This window comes from Eriocheir sinensis, chromosome 66 (genome assembly GCF_024679095.1).
Source record: "Eriocheir sinensis breed Jianghai 21 chromosome 66, ASM2467909v1, whole genome shotgun sequence".
Taxonomy (NCBI): domain Eukaryota; kingdom Metazoa; phylum Arthropoda; class Malacostraca; order Decapoda; family Varunidae; genus Eriocheir; species Eriocheir sinensis.
In genome coordinates this window covers 2445714-2471829 of record NC_066574.1, presented here as the reverse complement: position 1 = coordinate 2471829, position 26116 = coordinate 2445714, and the positions used below count along the sequence as shown (strand labels likewise).

The 26116-nt window shown below is 43.8% G+C and overlaps 1 protein-coding gene and 1 long non-coding RNA gene across 16 annotated transcripts; one reads left to right on the top strand and one right to left on the bottom strand.

Annotated features, from left to right (window-relative positions):
• The first annotated feature begins 232 nt into the window (after positions 1-232).
• Positions 233-26116, top strand: LOC126987716 (glycerol-3-phosphate dehydrogenase, mitochondrial-like). 12 transcript variants are annotated; one of them, XM_050844924.1, is made up of 11 exons: positions 233-393; positions 14604-14725; positions 15518-15741; positions 15954-16785; positions 17171-17366; positions 17927-18136; positions 18413-18615; positions 19075-19263; positions 19941-20039; positions 22247-22345; positions 23529-26116. In XM_050844924.1, exons 2-11 carry the CDS (start codon positions 14612-14614, stop codon positions 23646-23648), a joined length of 2286 nt encoding a protein of 761 aa, XP_050700881.1. In that variant the 5' UTR covers positions 233-393; positions 14604-14611; the 3' UTR covers positions 23649-26116. The 12 variants fall into 12 exon arrangements, with proteins under 12 accessions (XP_050700881.1, XP_050700886.1, XP_050700884.1 ...); XM_050844929.1 differs by having other exon boundaries at positions 380-404; XM_050844927.1 differs by lacking the exon at positions 233-393 and adding an exon at positions 4285-4398.
• LOC126987717 (uncharacterized) lies at positions 10772-13030 on the bottom strand. 4 transcript variants are annotated; one of them, XR_007741104.1, is made up of 4 exons: positions 11958-13030; positions 11752-11857; positions 11547-11648; positions 10772-11452 (listed from the first exon to the last, which is right to left on the bottom strand). It is a non-coding gene; the product is annotated as an uncharacterized LOC126987717 (long non-coding RNA). The 4 variants fall into 4 exon arrangements; XR_007741103.1 differs by having other exon boundaries at positions 11547-11671; positions 11779-11857; XR_007741102.1 differs by lacking the exon at positions 11958-13030 and having other exon boundaries at positions 11752-11951.

Genomic DNA, 26116 nt, shown 5'->3' with positions numbered 1-26116 from the left:
TGAATTGTACAGGCTATATACCTCATGAAACATAGGAGTATATAATAGCCGTCGTCTGCACAGATGCAGACGACAGGAAAACCATAAACTCAGGTAGAGATGAACACTAAAACAAAAGAGCAACACAAATCCTTTGAGTGCTAGACATTTTAGACTTAGGTTCAGCAATACAGGAAATTGGATCGTACACACGGGATAGGAACATCTCGCTTGACACTTCTATCCCTGCGAGGAGAAGAGCCCGTGTGTGAGGGGAGCGGTTACTGAGGTGTGCGTGAGGGCGAGTGCGGGGCAGCGGGCCTGAGGGGCGTCGAGGAGGAGCTCTTGACGCCAAGGGATGTGTGAAGCAGGAACACGGCCATCCCAGCTAACGTAGAGCACCGTCGCGAACTGGTAGGCTGGTCGTGAGTGTTTGATCGGCTATCATTTGTAAATAGTAGTAGTAGTAGCGATGGAAATAACGACAGTAAGTGTTGCGTTTTAAGAATGAAATGACGGTCGTTGTGGGATTGGTACCAGTTGATGTAGTAGTGAGCTAGTAGAGTGTCGGGAGCAGCACCAGCAGCAGCAGTAATAATAGTAGTAGTAGCAGAAATAGTATCAGTAATAGTAGTAGTAGTAGTAGTAGTAGTAGTTGGAGGAGGAGGAGTGATAGTAGTAGTAGTAGTAGTAGTAGTAGTAGTAGTAGTTGGAGGAGGAGGAGTGATAGTAGCTGTAGTAGTAGTAGTAGTAGTAGTAGGAGGAGGAGGAGGAGTAAAAGTAGAAGTCGTAGTAGCAGTAGGAATCATCATCATCGTCATCATCATCATCAGTAGTAGTAGTAGTAGTAGTAGTAGTAGATGGGCACGGTAGCAGCAGTAGAGCCTTGACGAGGATGGGCTACATTTACAACAGGTAAGTTTGCTTCTAAATCCTGGACGAGAATAAGAGTGGGCGGCGTCACGGACTGTCCTCGGGGTCATGATTGATTATCTGGATTTTCATACGAGAGCAACAGTTGAGCGCTGCATGGACTGACGCAGCATCCATGACTGACAGGATGATTTGATTTAAAGCAATATAATCATGTGTGAGTGTCAATAGGGCGGGACGCTGGGTGGGCACACTATCCCAGGGCGAGGAGGCACGCGCCCTCCCTCGGTAGCCGTGGCCATGAATCTAAATAAGTAATATCAGCGCTGTCAGGCATTATTAGGCACGCCAACCATTTGCTTCTGGGGCGGCCATTGCGTAAGTGATGCTTTCAGTGAGTGTCAGGGAAGGCTGTAGTACAAGAAAATTTAATGCTGAAGCTGTGGGGAAAAAAAGTATACTATTGTTTTTGTTCAACGACAGTAAAACACAACAGGAGCAGCAGCAACCACTCCTGAGAGAGAGATTGCCAAACCGCCAAGGCCTCAACCTGCCACAAGGTCTTGCGTCCCGCTACTTATTCTTTGCGATACACACATTTATTTATTTATTTATTCTTTTAGGTGCTGACTGTTGCGCCGGTAGGCTCTCTTGAGGGGAATCTTGGGCGACCCCAGCCCGTTAGTGGCGCGGGCGAAATTTATTTATATTGGCTGCCGTGGTATAATGATGCGATGCGATAAGAATAACAGTCGTATAATTTTATGTATAATTTCATATCATAGCTTTTTATATCATACTTGGCGATTATGGGATATTGTTTTGGCTACAGAGATTTTTACCAAACACTAAATCAAGTTGTTACGCAGTACTTTGCATGACATTATATATGTGGTGTGTGTTATAGAAGTCTGTGTGTGTGTGTGTGTGTAGAATTCAGCCCCTTTCTCTTTTCTTCACACACACACACACACACACACACACACACTCCTCCTTGTAATGCAACAGCCATGGGCATCATAAACTGTCACGCTGCTAGCTAGGTTGCTCTATAAATAATACCAAGATGGACTTTATCAACAATTTGCATGAGCAGCGGCAGAGGGCTGTCTAGTTTAATCTTTATTCCGCCCTTGAACTGCCTCCTATAGTGTAAAAAAGATACATGACCCACAATCAATGCCAGAAGCTTTTAATTTAGGCCAGTCAAATAATTTCATGTATAGGCCCTACATCCGTGGCACCCAAGTAAATGTGTTCAAACTCTTGTAAAAACAACCAAATATTTAATGAAGCATGTTGGCACGAGGGAGAGAGACGCATGGGAGGAAGCAAGCAAGCAAGCAAGGAAGGAAGGGAAGGGGCGGCGATCGTGGAGTGAGGGTGAGCAGGGACTTGGCAAGGTAGCAAGCATAGGCCGGTATTCTCAGGCGCTCCCGCCTCTCATCAACTATTTCAAAAGGACTAAAAGGACATCAATTGCTTTCTCATGAGTGTTTTCTTAGGTTCTTGGTACGGAGGAAGGGTCAAACTACAACTAGGGTCATTAAACCACCCCTGGAAATGCCCCAAACTCCTATTACGAAACCCGTGTCAAATATGTGAGCTTGGGCGCCGAAATGTTTAAGAATATGGGTAAAAAGTTGTCTTTCTCCCTCCCTCCCTCTCTTCCTCCCTCTACATGTTCCCACCACAACGCAATAGGTTTTTTGTTTCCCTTTTTTTAGAGGGAAAATTATTCTTGGTTGTTGCCTTTCCCTTTTGTGTGCACGTGTCCATAGAGTGTGTGTGTGTGTGTGTGTGTGTGTGTGTGTGTGTGTGTGTGTGTGTGTGTGTGTGTGTTCTTACCTAATAGTTTCTGCTTAATTACATTTCTATAGAATTCAGTCAGGCTCGTAGTGTTCCCGTTTTTTGTTTTTTTTTAACCATTTAATTTTATAATGTTTTTAACTCACATGATTATTTTTTCTTGTAGATCCATAGATTTATTCATTGGCCTTTTTTTCTTGGTGTGTGTGTGTGTGTGTGTGTGTGTGTGTGTGTGTGTGTGTGTGTGTGTGTGTGTGTGTGTGTGTGTGACTCAGGGGATTGGCTGGTGATAGATGGATGAAGAGAGAGGGACGGGGAGGGGGTTGAGTTGATCTATACACACTGCTGGGTAGGGACGGTGACGGGAGTGGAGGAGGATGCAGGTGCTGGGGAGGACGGCGAGGGAAACAATGCAACAAATGGAAGCTTTAGTGGGCAAGGTGGTTGGTACTGGAAAGGTTACGATGCACAGAAAAAAAGGGAGGTATAGGCCTATATTAGTCTCCCATTACGACTATTTCCCGTTGTGTAAGCCAGGAGAAGATGGCGCCACTATAAACACTCGCCTGCGCCATTGACGGGCTGGGGCCGACTACCATCCAGGCCCCTCAAGCAAGCCTACCGGCGTTATAGGCGTACACGTAAAAAAAAAAAAAAAAGAGCCCGTGTAAAACTATCGCTAGAATCACAAAACAGTCCATGAAAAGCCCAACAACTTCTACGAGAGGCTTTACATACAGGCGAACCGAGGGCCGAATATGTTTAAAAAGTACGGGTTTAATTGATAGTTTATTCTCTCTACCATGACTCTGCACACCAATTTTTCCCCTTCAAAAGCTCTCCTTCATCATTTCCCCCACCCGTGCCCTTCTCTCTTCCTCACTTTCCTGCACCCCTTCGAAGCTTAAGGGGCAATGCAGCGGAGATGAGCACCGAGGTCACGCGTAGCTGTAGTGTATGCCCTCAACTTTAGGTATATGATGGTGACCCCGAAAAGTTTGAGAATATGGACCCAATACTTTGAGCAATACTGTGGTGCTGGTGGTCGTGGCGGTGGAGGTGATGGTGCAGGGTAATTCAGGCGTTCAGGTGCATGAATGGAGGGGGAGGGGAAGGGGTTAGGTGAAGAGACAGACAGGTACTCGAAGCAACAGGTATCTACGCACTGCTACAGGTATAACAGACGTGGTGGTGGTGGTGGTGGTGGAGGAAGGAGTGAGGGGAAGGAGGGGTATGGGGGACTTGTGAGGATGGATTGCGTCATGAGTGCCCCTCCTCCCCTCCGCCCCACGCCAGCCTGCCCCCCAGCTCGCCCCTCCTCGTGTACGGCCTACCTCGGGGTTACAGTGTTCATGCCAATCCTTCCTGACATTTTGACCTTGGGGGAACTGCTGATACTTGAATTGTTATGATGGTGTGTGTGTGTGTGTGTGTGTGTGTGTGTGTGCAAGACTTTTACTTCCCTATATGGCAGTCTTTTTTATGTTTTCCCGTATCGTGATGTATTGCGCGCCACTGTGTTATTACTGTTGTCCGTACATGTAATCCAGCGATATGAGGCTCCAGGAGAGGGCTGCAGGATATTGCGTCACTCGTCCGCACGCCAGAAAGTGTTAAGCTGGATAACACCGTCGAGGGCAAGCACATACCGGAGCGGCGGTGACGTGATGCTTGAGCACGTGATGCCGCCATGCACGCGCTGATGTAACGCGTGTTGCAATCATTTTGGCGAGTCAGGTATGTGTTTCATTATATAACCGCCACCAATGTTCATGGGCCCACAGGACTACCTGTGATGTCATAATACGATCAGTGAGATAATCGGGCGGCGGAAATTGTGAGTCAGGGGAGCGTGGCGGCGTGTGGTAACGGGACGGCGGCGGCGGTGACGGCAACGCGACTCGCGAGCCGTCACTCGCCACTCGCCGTGCACACAGGTAAGGGTCTCCCGGACCGAGCAGTGCTGCAGGTGTGCTGGTGCCTGGCCCTGAGCGGCGGTGTGTGGTGGTGGGCAGTGCTTGATAAAGACGAGGTGTGGGTTTGTGGAAAGAAGTGACGCGTTGTTACAAGTCTCACGCCCTTGGTCCAGTGCGAGAGTCGCTCCGGAAGCTCTTATCTTGATTATCTAACTATATGGAGACTTTACGTGACGCTCGGTGCCACTCTTCACAGAGAGTCGCTCTAAATCAGGCTTGCCCCCAGCGGTGACCACCTTCTCTGGGAGGGGAGGGAGGAGGCAAAGGATCGTGACCGTGCATGGATGCAACCGGCGGGCCATCCGCGAAGTCAGGTTCCTCAATACAATGAAAATAGATAACGTGCCTGAGCGTGGCTCCTCGCGGCGCGCTGCTCTACGTCATGTTCAATCCTTGCAACATTTAGCCTGATTAGTGTCCAGTGCCTTGATGGAGCAGTGCCAAGGCGGACCAAGGGCGGGCGTGGGCCTGGCCGTGTGCGAGCTCTTTGCGTAACTCTCCACGTTTCCTCTGTCTGAGCAGACTCGACCAAGTTATTTTAAGAGAACTGGGCCAAAACAGAGCGTCTCATTCCCTGGCAAGTGTCTTGTGGTGGCTGAGTTTCCTCCCTTACGCCGCCTCTCCCCGAAAACATTACCTCCACGTTCACCACCTACAGCAAACTTGGATTCTCTTGTATGTTCACTCCACCTGAGAAACTCATCATACATTCGTACTTGTATTATGTCGGGCTTCACTCTAAGGTGCTGTCCCTGTGAAAAGCCACCTGTGAGAAATATTGCTGATAGCTCTGGGATTCTTTAGATAATGGATATCAAAGAACATATTAGTAACACATATATTGCGCCGATTATTGTCATGGTAACAGGGGCACGCCGTCCTCGCGCGGGGGAATACGTCAGCAGGTTCCCGGGTTTATTTTACAACCAGTTTCGGTGAGAGTTTGTTTCGGTTGTTGCACACCTAGATATATGTTTTATAAAATTATGTTTATCTCAGCAATAAATATGGATGTGTCTAAAAACGCACTGATGATCATGCAGTGAGCACACGTGTGTATTGTATCTGTTTATGCATTTATCTATTTATCTATTTCTTTACCGTGCCCGTGAGAAATTTCTTGATCCCCGAGCTTTCGACGCGGCTCAGCCAGGGTCGCGTAGGAAGCTCCTTCGCCCACTCAATAAAAGCAAAAAAACTGTTGTGCCTGAGGCGTGAATCTCCCATCCCGTGGCGGCATGAGTCACACTTCACACGGTTATATACAATACCGGCTCCTGCTCCCTCCCAATATGACGGACCATGATCACAGAGCTCCTTAGTGACCATTATTAACAAACTTGATCTCCTGGAGGAAGTTAGCTGGTGGGCGGCAAACAAGCGAGAGAACTGTCCTTTGCGCCAGTTGTAAGGCACTAATGTATATAAGATCATGTGGATGAAAATGAAAAAAAATGTAAGTGTTGAAACAAGCTCTGTACGGCGCCGCAGTGTTTAGGCGAGCTAAGGTTGTTCTGAATGACGACAACTGGAGGACTTTGCCAAAGGCCAACACCTGAGAGGCCACACGTCTTGCCATCATCAGGAAAGTTGTAACCCGTTGTACCCCATGCCTCTTGAGGGGTTTTGTTTATGAAGTAATGTAACACTGCACCATCGGTAATCACTGTCACCCTCATATCTATCTGAAGGAGGACATCGACATTTAGCGACAATATGTCACCCATGCAGTGTAGCAGGGCATGCACCCACCTGGCCAAGGGCGTGGCCGGCGGGTTATCGCCAGTGGAGCCGTAGATAAGGATCTGATCTTGGATAGTTTCCACGCTTCTGATAAAAGTTACAGATAGCAGCTGATACGGCCTCTCGTGAATGCAACTATCGGACACGCGTCACGCGCGGGTCGTATTTCAAGACATTTCGCCGCCCAAGAACACATATTTGACAAGGCTTTCGTAGGAGTTGTGGGCATTTCCAGGAGTAGTTTTATGCCCCTGGTGGTAGTTTGACCCTTCTTCTGTACCATGAACGTAAGGAAACACTCATTAGAACTCGACTGACCCCCTCTTTAACCTTTAGAAATTGTTAATGTGAGAAGCGATTGTGTCTTATAATACCAACCCGTGTTATCGGGCCGCTTCCACCCTCCCGCCCCCAACATGATGACACCGCGGGGCCAAGCTGAATCACTGATAAGATACCATAATTATGCTTCCGGCGGGTTATGTTGGAGCACCTTCGTCAAGTCCATTACCAGCTCACGTCACGTCACCTCAGAGAGAGTCCCGTACTCTCCGGTGCTTTCGACTCTCAGTACAAATATTTTAAAAGGTCACAAAGGAGATCAGTCTGGTTCTCATGAGTTTTCACGTTCATGGCGCAATAGCCTTGTTAATCTATCACTAGGCTCATAAAACTACCCATGGAAAAACCACAACCTACACCAAGGCCTTTAGATATGTGGGTGTGTGCGCCCCGAGAGGTTGAGATTATGAACCTATTCAGAACACGAAGCTGTCATTTGTTACGCCCTACTTATTACATGAGGCAATGTAACTCGATCATGCCAGTCAGCTGATTGAGAGCGGGGATTTAGCTGAATAAAATTGATCCGCGTCGAGTGTAGGAAACCGTTCGGGGCCTACACACCCGCATTTGGTTAGGTTTCGTAGAATCTGTGTTGTGGGTATTTCCATGGGTACCCTTGTGAGTCTAGTGATAGTTTGACAAGACTTTTGTGGAGATTATGTACGGGTATTTCCATGTGTAGTTTATTGAGCTCAGTGATAGTTCGACAAGGCTTTCGTAGAGCTTGTGTGTGGGAGGGTATTTCCAAGCGTAGTTATATAAGCTTAGTGATAGTTTGACAAGACACCATGATTGCAAAATACACTTATGAGAACTCGACTAACCTCCTTTGTGGCCTTTGGAAATAGTTATTGTGACAACCGAAAACCCACATTTGGTAAGGCTTTCGTAGAGGTTACGTGTGTGTGGGTATTTCCAGGGGTAGTCTCATGAGTCTAGTGATAGTTTAATATATAGACCTTATGCACCCAGAAAGCACTTATGAGAACCTGACTAGCCTTCTTTGCGGTCTTTGGACATAGTTGTTGTGCAATCCGAAAGTGTCTGAGAATTGGAGCTTTTCTTCTTCTTCTTCTTCTTCTTCTTTTTTAGCTGTGAAGTGGCGGGCTAACCTCAAATGTCAGAAAGTCAAGTGTTGCCTGCCACTCAGCGACCCACTCGTGTGTGTGTGTGTGTGTGTGTGTGTGTGTGTGTGTGTGTGTGTGTGTGTGTGTGTGAGAGATAATGCATATCCGTGTTATCTTCCCTCCACACCTCACCTGAATGCAAATGTTGCCTTAGTTATGCGTCGCAGATAGATAGAGATAAACAGATAGACAATGTTTTGGATAGATAGATAGATAGATAGAGAAACTGTATTCCATAAACCTTTTAACACCAGCACTTTAAGGTTTAAAGGCGTTATATATAGTCAAGTAAATCGAACCATGAATCTAATCTCTGCATGGGGTATATCCGTTCTATCAAGACTTATAGTAATCGTCTTAGCCAAATGTCAAAGCGTGCCTTCCTTGGGTATATCTGCGCCATCACATGACTTACAGCTAAGTGTGAAGTCTTGCTTTCTTGGGCATATCCGCACTATTACACGACTTTAAGCAATCGTCTTAGCTAAGTGTCAAATCAAGCCTTCCTTGGGCATATCCACACTAGCACACGACTTAAGGCAATCGTCTGAGATAAGTGTCAAATATTGCCTTCCTTGGGTATATCCACGCTATCACACGACTTATGGCAATCGTCTGAGATAAGTGTCAAATATTGCCTTCCTTGGGTATATCCACGCTATCACACGACTTATGGCAATCGTCTGAGATAAGTGTCAAATATTGCCTTCCTTGGGTATATCCACGCTATCACACGACTTATGGCAATCGTCTTGTCAAATATTGCCTTCTTTGGTATATCCACGCTATCACACGACTTATGGCATCGTCTCACGACTTTTAAGGCAATCGTCTGAGATAAGTCAAATACGACTTAAGGCAAACGTCTGAGATAAGTGTCCACGACTTAAGGCAATCGTCTGAGATAAGTGTCAAATATTGCCTTCCTTGGGTATATCCACGCTATCACACGACTTAAGGCAATCGTCTGAGATAAGTGTCAAATATTGCCTTCCTTGGGTATATCCGGGCTATCACACGACTTATGGTTATTGTCTTTGCTAAGCGATTAAGTGTGTGTGTGTGTGTGTGAGTGTGTGTGTGTGTGTGTGCTGGGCGGGGCGGGGTGGCATAGGAGAATGGATGTTGCAGCACTGCGCGCGATCGTGTTCACAGACAGAGGAGCTCCTCGTGCCAAGGTTGTTGTAGAAAGGAAAGGAAACTAATGAGGGAGCAGCTATGGGTGGGTTGCGTGTAGACAAGGACGCCGTTTGTAGCGCAATGCAAGTCCGTACATAGTCACTGAAGGGCAACGCCTCCCTCAATGTTGTCTATGCCTCTTCAAGGTTTTCTGTGCCTCCCAAAATGATTATATACCTTCATACCTGTTTTATTTTCGTCATCAAATGTTTTCTATGCCTTCCTAACTTTTATTTTTCTCATTAAGTGTTTTTAAGCCTCCTCAAATATTTTCTCTATCTTTCTAAATACCATTGTATCATCTGAATCATTAATATTTGCCTCAAAGTTTCCTGTATTCGTTTTTAAAAGCACGTAGTTATCGTATGACTATATTGTAAGACTATGTAAGTAGCTCAAGTAAATTTAGTGTGAAATGTCTTAGGTTTCATAAACGCTGCATGCGTATGTGACAATTATGGGAATAGCGTAAGGGCCAATGTGACGGAGATGAGCACCAAAGTCACGCGCAGCTTTAGCGAATGACCCCAACATGACCTTTATTTCCCACATAAAAGGATATAAATAATCTTCCTCCCCCTTGACATTAGAATTTTCATATCACTCAGTCACTCACACTCGTATATATAAAGCAGACACTCTGCATTAGAATCTTGCTGTTCAATAGGCGAGATTCCCCTTCCCTTGTTCACATACAGAAGTGCCAAAAGAGATCGGTTAAGGCAAAGCTATACTTCGCCTGGTTTCGCTTGATGGTTTAGTGTCCGATTAATAATCCTTAAATCGCTTTGAAACTTCTCTAAAGGCATATAAAGCTAGGTATGTACTGTTAAACGCCTCCACCCCTCACATCAACTATTTCCAAAGACTGAAAAGGAGATTAATCGGGTTTTCATGAGGGTTGTTTCCCATTCGTGGTACAGAAGAAGGGTCACACTACCACCAGGGTCATAAAACTACCCCTGGAAATGCCCCAACTCCTACGAAAGCCTTGTCAACTATATGTGCTTGGGCGAGGAAAGGTTAACAGCATGACCCCTATTGATGCGGGGACGATCTACTGGGTAATGTTCCCTGTAGTCGTATTCTTAGTCCACCATGACGCAGGTTGGCAGGTTGTACCCATGCCTCGACACCACGTGAATTCATCAGTGCTGTGCTGGTGTGGAAAGAGAACCCATGAGATACAGATTATGAACTGCGTATAGAGATGCTGCCTGCGAGCTTGAAAGAAAAATTAACTAATGTTATTTTTACATTGATTTGTGTACCTTGTCAGTCAGCAGTTTATTTTGGGTACGTATGTAGTGACTGAGTAGTGAATGAACTCTTGCTTTGTTATACAGGTTTTTTTTTTATGTGAGAAAGAATCAGTCTGTCAATCGAGAGTCATCAATAGTAGTAAGTCAAGACGGTGACGGGTGCGTGAGGTGCATCTTCGCAGAGGCTTGATGCCCAGGTAGACGGGGCGTGCAGGTGAAGGCTGAAGGGTTAGGCTGAAGCAACCTGCCCTCAAGCCCACCTCCACGACACGCACCTCCTCCCCATCCTCCTTCTCCTTCTTCTTCACCTCCTCCTCCTCCTCCTCCGCCTTCTCCTCCTCCTCTCAACTTAATATTACACCAGCAAAAGCCAATATGCTGTTCAGTATCTTGTTTGCGGTGATGATTAAAGAATATAAACTTTCCATATTTGGTCTCTCTCTCTCTCTCTCTCTCTCTCTCTCTCTCTCTCTCTCTCTCTCTCTCTCTCTCTCTCTCTCTCTCTCTCTCTCTCTCTCTCTCTCTCTCTCTCTCTCTCTCTCTCTCTCTCTCTCTCTCTCTCTTGCGTTGTCTTTCTTTCTCTTGGTGTTAATTACTACCATCTGCGAAACTGTGGAAATGATTGTTAGGTGTCAGGGCCGGCCTGTTGTTACACACACACACACACACACACACATATCACGTGATTTTCTTGCTTCTGAAATTTCTGTAATAATATTCTGTATGTTGAGAAGGTCCTCAGCACACACACACACACAGGGTTGGTGCTGCTATATAAGGTTGTCTCGAGCATACATACAATATCCGCCGCCAGGGATTAGTAAATAGGTATACTGAAACATTTGAAGGGTTGCACAATTTCACCTTGACAAAGATATTAACGTATTCCACTCACCTCAAAAGTTTCTCTTCTCGTGTGAGGCTTCAGGTGATCATTTGCTGTCTAGGGCGCGGCGTGCATTGCGTAGTGAACAGTAGCGGTGATCTGTAGTGGTGATTTGTGGTCTTCCTTGATAACGGGGTAGAGTTGAGTTGGTCCCACTGTTACCGTCTTGCTAATAAAAGCTCGCAATGGTGAACTGCCGTGGGTGGAGACGTGGAGTTGGTGTGTCCTGGACCATGGGGGGTAAGATAAATTAGATAATGCTATTGTGTGTTGCTACGGCACGAATCTGTTCTATTCTACTTCTTATGTCCAGGACCATGGGGGGTGAGAGAATGCTATAGTGTGTTGCTTATACTGTTAATCATACCTACGGCACGAATCTGTTCTATTCTACTTCTTATGTTCTTATGTGCAGGACCATGGGGGGTAAGATAATGCTATAGTGTGTTGCTTATACTGTTAATCATACCTACAGCACGAATCTGTTCTATTCTACTTAATTCTTATGTTATGTCCAGGACCATGGGGGGTGAGAGAATGCTATAGTGTGTTGCTTATACTGTTAATCATACCTACAGCACGAATCTGTTCTATTCTACTTAATTCTTATGTTCTTATGTCCAGGACCATGGGGGGTAAGATAATGCTATAGTGTGTTGCTTATACTGTTAATCATACCTACAGCACGAATCTGTTCTATTCTACTTCTTATGTTCTTATGTCCAGGACCATGGGGGATAAGATAATGCGATAGTGTTGCTTATACTGTTAATCATACCTACAGCACGAATCTGTTCTATTCTACTAACCTGCAAACCTCTCACAGATACTCACATAAGTGACACGTACATGATGTTCTGGAAGAGGCCTTAATATAGCTGAGGCGCTCCAAGTTTTCGGAGTGTTGGCTGCGTGTGGTGGTGGTGTGTGTTCTGTGGTTATATTTTAGGTCCTGACCCTCCCACACTTTGTCGAGACGATTCAAATTTTAACAGTTTCGGCATTTACCACCACCCCGGCAAATTATTCCAGCTGGTGTCGTCCCTGTTGGAAAAGCGTACTCCCTGGTGTTGAGACTTGATCTTGTCTGGAATATCTTGTGTTTCATCTGGTTATATTATCCTCCCTCATCCAAAAAAATCCCTCTTGTACATTCTTGATCGTATTTCTGTGTTACAATCTTGTATGTTTCAATCAGGCCGCCCCCGGATCCAAAGGCATACATCTTTGCCAACAGAACGCTGGGGTTCCTGAGGAGGAATTTACATAACTGCACACCTGACATTAAACACATAGCTTATGACACACTTGTGAGACCAACACTGGAATACTGCTCCACGGTGTGGGATCCTTACACACACAGAAACATTGATAGGTTAGAACAAATCAACACCAAGGCGGCTATAGGTTCATTACAAACAATTACACTTGAACGCCTGGCATCACAACACTTATCAAACAACCGATAAGCATGGACCCTCTTCACATACACAGACAAGCACACAGACTTACACTTATGTACAAGATCACAAACACTCACATTGACATTGACCCACAAACATACCTACACAACGCAAACAGTCAACGTACTCGTAACACACACATCCATAAATACCAAACATATCACACTAACACTGATGCATACAAGCACTCATACTTTCCACGCACCATACGTGACTGGAACAGCCTCCCTCAACAGATTTTAGACTGTGGTACAATAGACTCATTCAGAAAACAAATACATACTCACTTGTCACCACAACACACCAACACTAACAATTACACTTGATTCACTTCCCTCCCCTGCACACCCGGCTCCCCCGTCCCCCCAACAGCCATATGCGTGTGATGCAGCTGTACGGGTGCCCTGCGTATCAAAAAACAGACCCAGAAGGGCACAAAAACAGACCCACTGAACTACCGCCCAATCTCTTTGACTAGCATTGTGTCCAAAATTATGGAGAAGATCTTAAGGGAAAGAATTGTTCAACATCTCACAGACAATGCCCTGATAACCAATGCACAACATGGATTCAGAAAATACAGGAGCTGCCTAACTAACTTGTTGTGCTTCTTAGATGACCTGGTCAATGCAGTGGATGGTGGGCACGGTGTGGACGGTGACTATTTGAACTGTGAAAGCCTTTTTGACGGGGTCCCCAAAGGCTGATGGCAAAACTATCATGCTCAGGAATAGCTGGAGACGTCCTGCGCTGGATCAGGGCTCACAAACAGGACTCACCAGGTCCGCATCAGACAGGAGAGCTCTGGGAGTTTGCCTGTGTTAAGTGGAGTGCCACAGGGTCTGTGCTCGGACCGGTCCTTTTCCTGGTCTACATTAACGACATTGTCTTCAGCATCGAGTCAACAGTGAGCCTGTTTGCCGACGACGCCAAAGTTTACAGAGTGATGAAGGACAGAGACGATGCAGAAGCCCTTCAGCGTGACATGAAACGTTTGGAGGAGTGGTGTGCGTGGTTACTCACCTTCAACACAGGCAAGTGCAAGACCATGCACATAGGGAACAGCGTACACCGAGCAGAATACCAGCTGAATGGCGTCAAGTTGGAGGAGTCGGACCGGGAAAAGGACCTTGGCATTATAGTGGCCAATAACCTCAAATCATCCAGTCACGTGGCAATGGTGGCTGCTAAAGCGAACAGCAGACTGGGCATCATCAAACGCAACTTCAGTGTGCTGGATAAGACCATCTTGCTGCCGCTATATCTCTCTAGTCCGGCCCATCTTGGACTACAGGGCCCAAGTGGTCCCCATACCTGGCAAAGGACATCCAGGCCTTGGAGAGGGTGCAGAGAAGCAAAAAAGCTAGTACCAGGCATTGCCCAGCTGCCATACGATGAGCGCTGTAAGCACCTTGGCCTCCAGACGCTACAAGAGAGAAGGGTGAGGGGTGACATGATCCAGACATACAAGCTCCTGCATGGCTACGAGGACGTCCCCCTCACCAGATTCTTTCAACGCAACACTCACCGACTGCGGGGCCACTCCTACAAGCTGAGTAAACCAGACCATTGGCGAACCACCATGAAGGGAAACTGGTTTGCCATTAGAGTTATAGACCCGTTGAACAAGCTCTCAGATAATGTGGTATCTGCCCCTTCAATAGCCAGTTTCAAATCACGGTATGACAGGCACTTGGATCAGGGGCATGAGGCTAACAGGTCTTAGAGGTGGGGAACACCAAAAGAAGTCACTTCTTATTCCCCCACTATCCTTTCATAGGTAAGCATTCATAGGTAAGCATCCAGATCTTAATTAAACGCAAGAACAATCTCGGAGGGGAATGGCACTGAGTTATGGCCATGAGTAATGTGTTGGTCTCCCTTGCATACCCAGCTCCCTCGCCATGTGTGTGTGTGTGTGTGTGTGTTATAATTTTTAAGTAATATTTGCCTTCCTGCAGCCAGGGTCATGGCCGGCTCCCGCACGAGGACCGTGGCCCGCGTGGTGGGGCTGGGGGCGGGCATAGCCGGTCTGGGCGCCCTCGCTGCCTCGTACATATACGATGACGACCAGCACACAAAGGTAATGTTCTGGAGTGTTTTGCTTCTTTGTAGACACTGGAGTCTGCCCCAGTCATGGAAATGTTTGCACTTTTTTTCCTTGAACGAACCTCAGGCATTTGTTGAACTCCTTCATTTTGCAGAGTAGGCCTATACTTTGTGATAGTGGCTTCATATACAAGAGTCACAGTAGGAATTTGGAGAAGCCAAGGTTCCTGAGGGGTGTCAAGAAATAAAGCTTTCCCCATGGATGCTTTGACATTTGGAATGACCCCAAGAAAGAGATACGGTAGTTCAAGCCAAAAACATTGATAAATTCAAAGCTAAACTTGATAAACTGAGATTTGGAGACAGGAACCCATGAGTGCAGCTTGCTACCTTTATGTCATGAACACACACACACACACACACACACTCTCTGCAGCTATTAAACCTGCATTCGTAATCTATATCAGCAGCAATCTTCCTTTAGACACCCTTTAAACCACTCTACTGATCTGTACATCTTATCATATCTTCTCTGGTGCCTGTTTCTTGAGGCTGCCAAGGGCACTATGGTGTTCAGTTACGTGTTCCAAAACTTAGTGAGCCAGCGGAGTCCACACCTGTCCAGACTTACCCCAGTGCCTCACATCAAATTGTGACCCAGTACCCCCTTCCTATAGTTCTCATACATACTTCTTATAATAAACTATATGTTGAAGCAGGGAGTGGATAAAATTGAGTTTCCCACAGTTCTCTGATGTCACTTACTGAAATGACATTCACTGCAAGTAACAGCAACTTAATTTATTTCCATGTTCTTTTTTAACAGAGACAGTTCATTCGGGTGGCAGCAGCCGAGAGCCTCAATGTCAGGCCCACCAGGGCTTTGCCCACTCGGGAGGAACAGCTCAAAAGTCTGGGCTCTGAGCCCTTTGATGTGTTGGTCATCGGAGGAGGAGCCACAGGCGCTGGCTGTGCCCTGGACGCTGTGTCCCGGGGCCTCAAGACAGCGCTTGTGGAGATGGAAGACTTCAGTTCAGGGACATCCTCCAGGTAGGCGCTGCTGCAGGAGTGTAGTGTGTCCAAGTACACTAAATTTACATAGTCTGTCTATCTATCCTGTCTTTCATAGGTCCTATATAATGATATTAATAAAATGTCTCTGGTAGTGTATTATAGTTTATGGATTAGTATACGTATTCAGTGCAGCCAAGGTTGAAAGCAGAAGCAGTGTTAGCTTGAGTTTCATAACCTCTCTCCTTCAGATCAACCAAGCTGATCCATGGAGGTGTTCGGTACCTGCAGAAAGCCATCCTGGGCCTTGACTTGGAGCAATACAAGATGGTGAAGGAGGCTCTCCACGAAAGAGCCAACTTGCTGGATATTGCTCCCCACCTCTCATATCCACTCCCCATCATGCTGCCAGTGTACAAATGGTGGCAGCTTCCATACTTCTGGGCGGGCATAAAGATGTATGACTTTGTGGCCGGCAGCAAATGCCTAAAGAGCTCCTATGCCATCAGTAAGGAACGAGCTCTTGAGTTGTTTCCGATGCTAAAGAAGGACAAGCTTGTGGGAGCCATCGTGTACTATGACGGCCAGCACAATGACGCCAGGATGAACCTCTCCATCGCCCTCACAGCAACAAGGCTCGGCGCCACCATCGCCAACCACACCAGAGTGCTGTCGCTTCTTAGAGAAAAGGATGAGAATGGCAAGGAGAGGTTGTGTGGTGCCAGAGTTAAGGACGAGCTCACTGGAAAAGAAATAACAATTAAGGCAAAGTGTATAGTGAATGCCACTGGACCTTTCACCGACTCTATCAGAAAAATGGACAATCAGGTGGTCAAGGAAATCTGTGCTCCGAGTATGGGCGTCCACATCACGCTTCCAGATTACTATTCCCCTGAGCAGATGGGGCTCCTTGACCCTAACACATCCGACGGCAGAGTGATTTTCTTCCTGCCCTGGGAAGGCCGCACCATTGCCGGAACTACTGACACTCCCTGTAGCGTCACCCACAGCCCAGCACCCACAGAAGACGACATTCAGTTCATTCTTAGGGAGGTCAAAAATTACCTCAATCCAGATGTAGAGGTCAGTGTGTAAGGTTTTAGTTATTATGATACAGCGATGTTTTTTAAAGATTCTCACCAATATATTATCAACATAGACAACTCAAAGACAATTAAATATTGCAATCACATGTTTCTCAATCCAGATGTAAGAGTCAGTGTAAGATTTTTATTATTATGATATAGCAATGTTCTTTTAGATATTCATCATTATATTATCAAACAACTCAAAAACAGTGAAATATTACAGTCATGTTTCATATTCAAAAGATGATAATTTTAATGGTTAGGCCACATTTCAAAGCAAAGTTACATTCATAAGCTCTAAGTTTATATAAATTTAATGGATAAAAAATGAAGGAAAGCATGTGAAGTCCCCTTTTGTACTCTGTCTACTGTCCCCACAGGTCCGTCGAGGAGATGTTCTCTCAGCCTGGGCAGGAATCCGGCCTTTGGTTCAAGACCCAAACAAGACAGACACACAGAGCATAGCAAGGAACCATATCGTGCATGTGAGTGAATCTGGACTGGTGACAATTGCTGGAGGGAAGTGGACCACCTACAGGTCAATGGCATCAGAGGCCATTGATGCAGCAGTCAAAGGTATGTGCACAGTTGCATTAGAAACTTGTAGGTAATAGAGTGGCACTAAAGGAACATTACCTGACATTAAGAACTTAATATCTCAGTATAGATATATCATTAAACCAAAAATTTGTTGTACATCTTCCAACATGGGCCATTTAATTTGAAAACCACTAAATGCTGGAATTTAAGAAAAGAAGACACTAAAGGGACTCGATAATGATATATAAAAGTGGACAAACCAGAGAGAGCTAAGGTTCACCAATTGAGACACTGGCTGTTGCTGGACCTTTCTTAAAAAGTTCATATAATCCCACACTATGCTGAGGAGTCACCCAGCACCTGTGATTTGTTGTGTTGCTGTGGTTTTAGTAAAAATGTCTCGATTCAAAGTAACAGACCCAACAGAATTTTTAGATTTTTTATGAGGGGCAATCAGTGTTTCCTGAAATTATCACCAATTTTGAATTTTAAAATGGCAGAGAAAGAGCTTCATACTTATTCTGCTATACTTGGCTTTACATTCAAGCATTCGTTGCCTATTAATAAGTGTTTCAATTTTCTCCATAACCTTCCAGCATGTGACTTGTCCTGCGTCCACCAAGAGTCTCAGACCGATGGGCTGCTGCTGGAGGGAGGACACACCTGGACCCCCACCATGTTCATTCGCCTCGTCCAGGACTTTGGTCTGGAGTCTGAGGTGGCAAGGCACTTGGCCCACACCTACGGGGACAGGGCCTTCAGCGTGGCTAAGTTGGCATCCCTCACCGGGCAGCGCTGGCCCATTGGTGAGTACACACTGCTGAGTTATGCCATACTCAAACATTCTGAACATGCCAGGAGGAACATTTTCAAGACTCCTATAATATATATCAATTACTATACATGGAAAAATTGGGTTTAAGTCACGCATTAAGTTCTTTGACTGAGAATTGTGTACTGTCTTTCCGTGTAACATATTGCACTCACCTCTGCATGAAAATACTTTGTGCTGGTTCACATTAAATTGAATTAATAGTGAACAAAGATAGTTGAATATTATCATCATATTTCCTTGCTTGCAGTTGGTCGGCGGCTCCACAGTGCGTTCCCCTACATTGACGCTGAGGTGCGGTACGCCTGCCGGGAGTACGCAGCCTCTGCCGTGGACGTGATTGGCCGGCGGCTTCGTCTGGCCTTCCTCAACACCCAGGCGGCCGGCGAGGCGCTGCCAACCATAGTCAGCATCATGGCAGAGGAATATAAATGGTCAGAGGCAGAGAAAAAGGTGAGTTACTGGTATATAGTTTTAATCATTCAGTAACTGATTGCATGGAAATATTCTAGATGATGCAGAAAATTAATATGCTACACTGTATATATATGATGTGGTATAAGATGTATTATATATCACCATAGGAATACATACATAATTAGGAGCAGTGATTAGTAGGCTTTTTTTCTCATTAAAATTTGCACTTGAGCTGATTCCTTTCCTGTAAAGAAAGAGTATAACATACGTACATAGATATGAGTTTCTTACACAAATTCGGTATTTTAATGAGCATTAGTGATGTAAGGGAAGTTTGCAGCATGATGGTTGTGCTGCTATACCTTCACAGATTATTAGAAGTGTTTATGCTATGAGAAGTACATTTTCACAATCATATGACTTGCCATAGTGTACCAGGAGCTTCGGACCCTTGTTTTAGAGTACAGTATTATCAAAGCTTGTATGTCTTGACAGAGGCAGTACGAGGCAGCCGTCAAGTACCTGCAGCAAGAAATGGGCCAGAACGTTAATCGAGCTTCAAGGGAAAAGATACCCATCAACCTCACCAAGAGCGAGATATCAGAGTACGTGAAGCGCTTCAACTCTCTCGACACGGACAAGAAGGGATACATCTCCCTGAATGATCTTCGGGCGTCACTCAAGGTAGGGTTCACCTTCAGCAGCTCCAGTAAATCCTGCTGTAATACTTTTAATAATGTTAATTTAGGATTAGCTCATTACACACAATATATAGGCCCACTTTTAGCAGTATTCAAAATATTTAAATCCATTTAAATCCACTGTTGAACCTCACAAAAAAGGAATTATTAAACTACTCTAAGCCACTATATACTTGTTGCACTTCTCATTACAGGTGTGTGTGTCTGGGTATGGTAATTTTTCAGGTTTATTAGTTAAGCTAGTTGATCACATTATAGTTTCCTTCATTCATAGGTCATTTTAAAACTATAAATCATCCACTGTATGCTCCAGGAAACCAAGGCAGAGCAAGACAGTCAGTGGTGGCTGTGACATCATTGTTTCCTGGAGGTGATGAAGGGTAGAAACATAAGAACTGAGCATGGATGTGATGGAGTTGTGTGTTGCAGTGATGGGGAGTGTGTCGCTGAAAACAGTAGACCCTCAGATAGAAAACATTGATGATAAAACTCAATTTCATGCTATAAAAAAAACTGCATCCAATGGCAAAAATTATTGAAAGGTCATAATATATTAATCTACTGTTTGTTTCGTGCATGTCCTTGTCAAAGCTACTGAAATTCATGCATATTGTTTGAGGCAATGACCAGAAATTTACTAAACTATTTCACTTTATTTAGAGAGAAGGGGAGAAACTAGGCTTTGAGCTGCAGCAAGATGTTTTGAAAGAGAGTGAGACTGACACGCATAGACGAATTGAGTTCCAAGACTATGTTCAGGTAACTAAGGGAGCAACACCTTCACATGGCATCCGTAAGGGGCACATTGGCTGCCCTGCGCCCACTGCTTCAGCCACTGTTTTGCCCAGTAATTTTGCCTGTCAAGCTGATGAACTGCTGCCTACTCTATTTTTTTTTTATTGTCACCAAAGCAAATTAGTGAAGTTAAATTTTAGTGAAGAATGTTAGATTTTCTTTATACTAGTCACCATTTCAGCAGTAAATGGGATGTTATTATATTATATCACTATTTTGGGGTTGGATATTCTGTTCTAATCATCTGCTTATATATATGATTGGAGGTAAACTACTTGACTCAGGCCTGTCATAGAATCATAATGAGAATGGCCAGCATCAAATCCTTGGAGAACACATCATCATCATAGAGTTTGCATCATTGTCTGTGCTTTGCTGTCATCATAGAACACCACACTCAACACATACCTACCCTGAGTGATGCTGTCTTTTGGGTCCTCGGATCAATATATTTCTTGTTACGGTAGATTTTACAGTGCTTTCCATCTTATTTGTTTTCAATCCAAGCTCATCCCTTATGCAAGAGTTAACCATGCTGCATCTTCACTCTATTATCCCCTCTGCTGGTAAACTCTGAAACAGCCTTCCTTTGTCTGTATTTCCTCCTGCCTATGACTTAAACTCATGCAAAAGGAAGAGAGTATCAGGACACCTCTCCACCCAAAATTGACCTCTCTTTTGGCCTCTCATTCTTTCTACTTTTTGTTTTTAACTTGAACTGCCTCCTTTGCTGTAAAAAAAAAAAATTACAGTTCTGCAAAACAATAGATAAACAAAAATACACTGCAATGCATATATTATAGCACAGTATGTTATTCAAAGGGATACCATAATATATAGAATGTGATTTCTTTTTCTTGACTTCAAATTAAATGATATATTACATTATTATCCTCATTCTTATATGCATGAAGTCAGGCAGAAAATGTGTGAAACTGATCGAGGCTCGTAAGACAGTTCCACTCAGGGCATCTTTTCAGAATGGCCTCCAGGTGATAGTTTAGTCAAGCTTGTATCAATCATTGTTTTCTGATGTCAGGAATAGATTACAGTGTATCTTTTTTTCTGTGGTGTCTCAGTCTTCAAAGTTTATTTCAGCAGTCAAATCATGCTCATGTAATTTAGCCAAGCTTGTATCAATCATTGTTTTCTGATGTCAGGAATAGATTACAGTATATCTTTTTTTCTGTGTTGTCTCAGTCTTCAAAGTTTATTTCAACAGTCAAATCGTGCTCATGTAATTTAGTCAAGCTTGTATCAATCATTGTTTTCTGATGTCAGGAATAGATTACAGTATATCTTTTTTTTCTGTGGTGTCTCAGTCTTCAAAGTTTATTTCAGCAGTCAAATCGTGCTCATGTAATTTACTCAAGCTTGTATCAATCATCGTTTTCTTCTTTAGGACAGTTTATTTTGTTTGTGTGTCAGTCTTCAAAGCTTATTTTTTGTGATCAGTTCCTTCTCGTATAATTTCATCTGTCTTCTTCTTTTTTACTATTGATTCCTGTCCCTGAGTTTGTCTGTCCGGTATGGCCATGAAAGTCTGATTAGTATTCATTTTCAGGAACAGGATTATATAGAACAGCATCTCTTTCGTTTGTGTCTCAGTCTTCAAAGTCTTTTTCGACACCCAATTCCTGCTTATATTATTTCTATCACCTGTCTGTTTCTCTGACCACTGATTCCTGTTCCTGAGTTTGCCTGTCCGATATAGCTGTTAAGTCTGATTAGTATTCATTTTCAGGAACAGGATTATATATACAGGTAACATTGCCCTTGGCCTGTGTACACCTCAGAGCACATGACTAGCATTGTTCATTGTGTGGGATGCCATGTCACTATGAACATTTCCCTTGGAGGAGTGAATGCATTGCCAGCACCAGAGATAGGCAACACAATCCTGTATTCTTATGTGTATTAGCGCCTCAGTTCACCAGTTTGAAATGCCTCTCATAGAAGTTGCTGGGCTTTCATGGACTGTTTTGAGATCCTAGCAACAGCTGTACACAGTTTCTGCACCATGAATGGAAAAAATCACCCATGAAAACCTGGTTAATCTTTCCCTGTGGCCTTGGGAAATAACTGTACTGGGAGCCTGATACGTTTAAGAATATGGATTATAGTCACACTCACTCTCACCATGCACGCTTCGCCTCTTCTTTCCACTGCAGGCGAGAGGTCAGGATGTCCCCGGTGAAACCCTCCATGAGATACTGAAAGAGATCGACCTCAATCTCAATGGGCAGGTGGAGTTTGATGAGTACCTGCAGGTGATTATTACACTCCCTTCCTTCCTTCCTCGACCATTATCCTTAGTGACAAAACTTATATGAAACTCTGATTTCAATTGCAACATGCTTTATGGCTTACTACTTAGGCAATCGCTATTATATGCTTGTTTGCACTATGTTGATTTGTAAATGTTAACCCGTCTGCTGCGATTGAAACGAATTTGGCTTTCATTGGTAGCCTGATAACATACACTCCCATGTCTTTTTCTGCCTCTGTGGTGGATGGTGGAGTGTTTCCCATGTGGTATTGGTATACTGGATATCCCCTCCCAAGGTGCAGGACTTTACATTTTTCTTCATTGAATTGTAGTAGCCACTTTTTGATCCATTCCTATAGCTTGGTGATGTCTTCTTGTAGGAAATCCGCAGTCAATGGGTTAAGTAAATTTCCTTTGATTTAATTTGATATCTGTATCCTATCCATGGAAATATTAGATAATTAATAAACTGAGGAGAGTATCGAGACACCTCCTCTTGGCCACTCTTCTAAACTCTTTTTTTATATTTATAGGGGCAGTGATTATCAGACTTTTTTTTCTTTGTTTTCTTGAGCTGCTTCCTTTGCTGTAAAAAAAAGCAATTAAGAAGATTTTTAACGTAACCTAAGCTTTTTAACCCGGTAGCAGCGTCGGGCCAAATTTGTGCCATGATATAAACCCCCCCAAAAAAGATGATACATAATCTGATCACAAATGCTTTGACATATATTATGAAATGGTTTGTGTGAAGGGTGATTTTTTTCTCATTTTTCTTGCTTAGAGGGACCATTAGAAAACATGATCCCCTGCTGCTACCGGGTTAAACATCGTATGAGTTGCTGCGATTGCTACCTAGAAATACTTATCCACAAACTACCTAATTGTTACTACTTCCACTTGGTATATGCACTTCAGTCACTTGTAATGCGTATCTAGAAATGCTGTCACTTAACTTATCTACTCAAGCTTAAGATCAAGTTCTCTGGACAACAAATCTTGTCAAATAAACTTACTAACTGATCTGTGAAATAAAAAACTAGTTAAATAATATTAAACTTGCTGATGTAATAATGTTATAAATGTCATGTGAACCAAATGTTACATACTTAGAGTCTGCAAGTGGAGTATTTTTAACTTGAATACCAGTTTCATTATTTAACTCTATCATTATATTTCCTCCACAGATGATGGCAGCAATAAAAGTCGGCTCCATCTCACACTCCCGCTTCGCCCAGCTGGCGGAGATGGCGGCGGAAGACCAGAGGAATAAGATAAGTGTTGACCGCAGCGGAGGCGGACTATAGTAAGATGTATCACAACTGGTGTATATAGTCGTCCCTCAGATAGTACAGTTTCCAATAGTTCAGTTTCGGTTTTATACGGATTGTCACAGAAGAGCTTTTAGGATTTTTAAATTTCATGCTCGTCGGGAAATTTAAAAATCCTAAAAAATCTTCTTAGAAAATCCACATAAAACCAAAATTGAACTATTGGAAGCCGTACTATTTGAGGGATGACTGTATTTGATTTAGTGCAAGGTCATTTCTTTGTCTTTTTTTCAAGTTAACAATAATAAGGAACAACAAATATAAGGATACTGGAAATGATAAATGTTTTATTAGTGTTTGGAAAGAAACATATTCCCTGATAGAATGTGGTGGTTTGGTTTTTGGTTTTATTGAAAAAGACAAAGGTCCATATTCTTAAACACATCAGGCTCCCTTCATGACTGTTTCCCAAAGCCACCGAGAAGATTGACAGGGTTTTCATGGGTGGTTTTACCGTACAAGATGCAGAAGTCAGGTAAAACTACCACTGGGATCACAAAACAGTCCATGAAAACACCAGCAACTTCTACGAGAGGCTTTTCAGGCGAACAGAGGCATTGAGACGTTTAAGAATATGGGCCTGAAAGAACATTGCTGATATTGGACAGTCATAACAGGCCATTCCTTGCCTCTATGTTGTCAAGCAAGAGACTGTGCTGGTATACTAGAAGGAATATGTCACTGCGGAAAGGCCAATAGGATTTTTACCTTGACTCAAGATATTATTAAGGCCAGAGCTCTGTCCACACAATGACACCCATGAGCACCAGCCAGTCACAGGCCACTCCTGGTGGAAGCAGTGTTGCATCTCTCCCTCTGTACACAAATAAATGAAAAATACACCATTGAGGTGCTCCCCTGGCTTGGCAAGTGTCTGCATTTTTATTACCAATGCAGCCTTTAGATAGTCAGCCCTCTGGATGATGAAAATTTTATCTGGCTGCAAAAAACAAGTATTGGAAGGTAATTTTTTGAAGTCAGCATTTTGATATTCAGAAATCTTTTAATTTATTACAGTATGTTATTTTTCTACAAGAGATACATGAAGAAAATGCAGTCTGTCATCATTTGATTGTCTGTAGTATGCCTCTGATGATTTAAGAGCTAAATTTGGACTGTCCCACATTGTTGAAGTTTTAATAAAAAAATCAAGCATCACAGTGTTCTCAACATATCAGAGGAAAGAGAAGAGATGAAAAACATGAGGGAACTACAATCAGCAAGTACCTAAACTGAGCAAGCAGTCCTTTGCTTTTGGCTTACAAGTCTAGGGAGTGAGTCATACAGAGAACCATCACGTCATGAACAAATCATCGGTTCATACTCTTGAGTTAGTCACAGGAAGAAAGTATAATAGTGATCACTTCCCTTTGTCTCATATCCCCTTCAAAAAATACACACAATGAAAGAAAAGAATATTTGTCATAAGCAATGGAAACCTTGACTGGGCAGACGTGATCATGTGCGCCCTCACTTCTGATGTCTCAACGATTGCTTGTGGCTGACTCAAAAACCATGAAGAAAGCCAACTGAAACCTTCCAGCAACATCTTCCCACGGCCAAGACACACAAAGGAGGTGCTAGGAGCATATCTGAAAAATTGATTACCCCTCAAAGTTCCTAAAAATCATATAATATTTGAAAGACTTCATTATACCAAACCAGGAATTCAATATGTATAATGACTTTAACAAGAGATTTGAAACTTCCAATTGCTTAGTCATTTGGGTTGATTTCTTTATTATTATCATCCAACCCCACCATAGGGAATAAATGGACGTTAAACAATAATGATGATGATGATGATGATGATTCTTAATTATTATTTTTACAAATTAGACATTTTGCTGAGTGGATGAAGCTTAGACTCAATTATTATGGAGCAAATAAGTACATTGGCTTTAAGAAGTGCTTACAAATGACTTGGGTGTGCTGGGAGAACATGGTCTGTGATAACGGGTGTAGGAGTAAAGCTGTCATGGTCTGTAAGGTTCAGTTTCCAAGAGGTTTCATCATTTGTGTTCAGAGTCCTACGTGAGGCTGACTCTTTTATTTGCATATTTAGGAGCTGCCTCCACACACAAACAAAGGTATGATTGATGAAAGGTGGTGAAGGAAACACGGGCTCGGGAACGAGTGTTTACTCCTGACTAGTTTCGCCTTAGTGGGCTTCTTCAAAGGAACAAGGTTTATACATGGGTAAGCTGTCTTATATACAAAAATGAGGGCTCCCCTGGGATACTTGGAGGATGTTGCCTGTCTCATTCCCCAGCCCATGTTTCCTTCACCACCTTTCATCACTTGTCATAATGTCTACACAAGTTATGATTGTTAGAGTAAGCATGGAGTTGGTAATGCATATGGAATACTGAATTGAGCTGCCAAATACTGGGGAGGTCTTTCAAAAACAGCCCAACAAAGAGACTTGTCACTTTGGGTCTTTC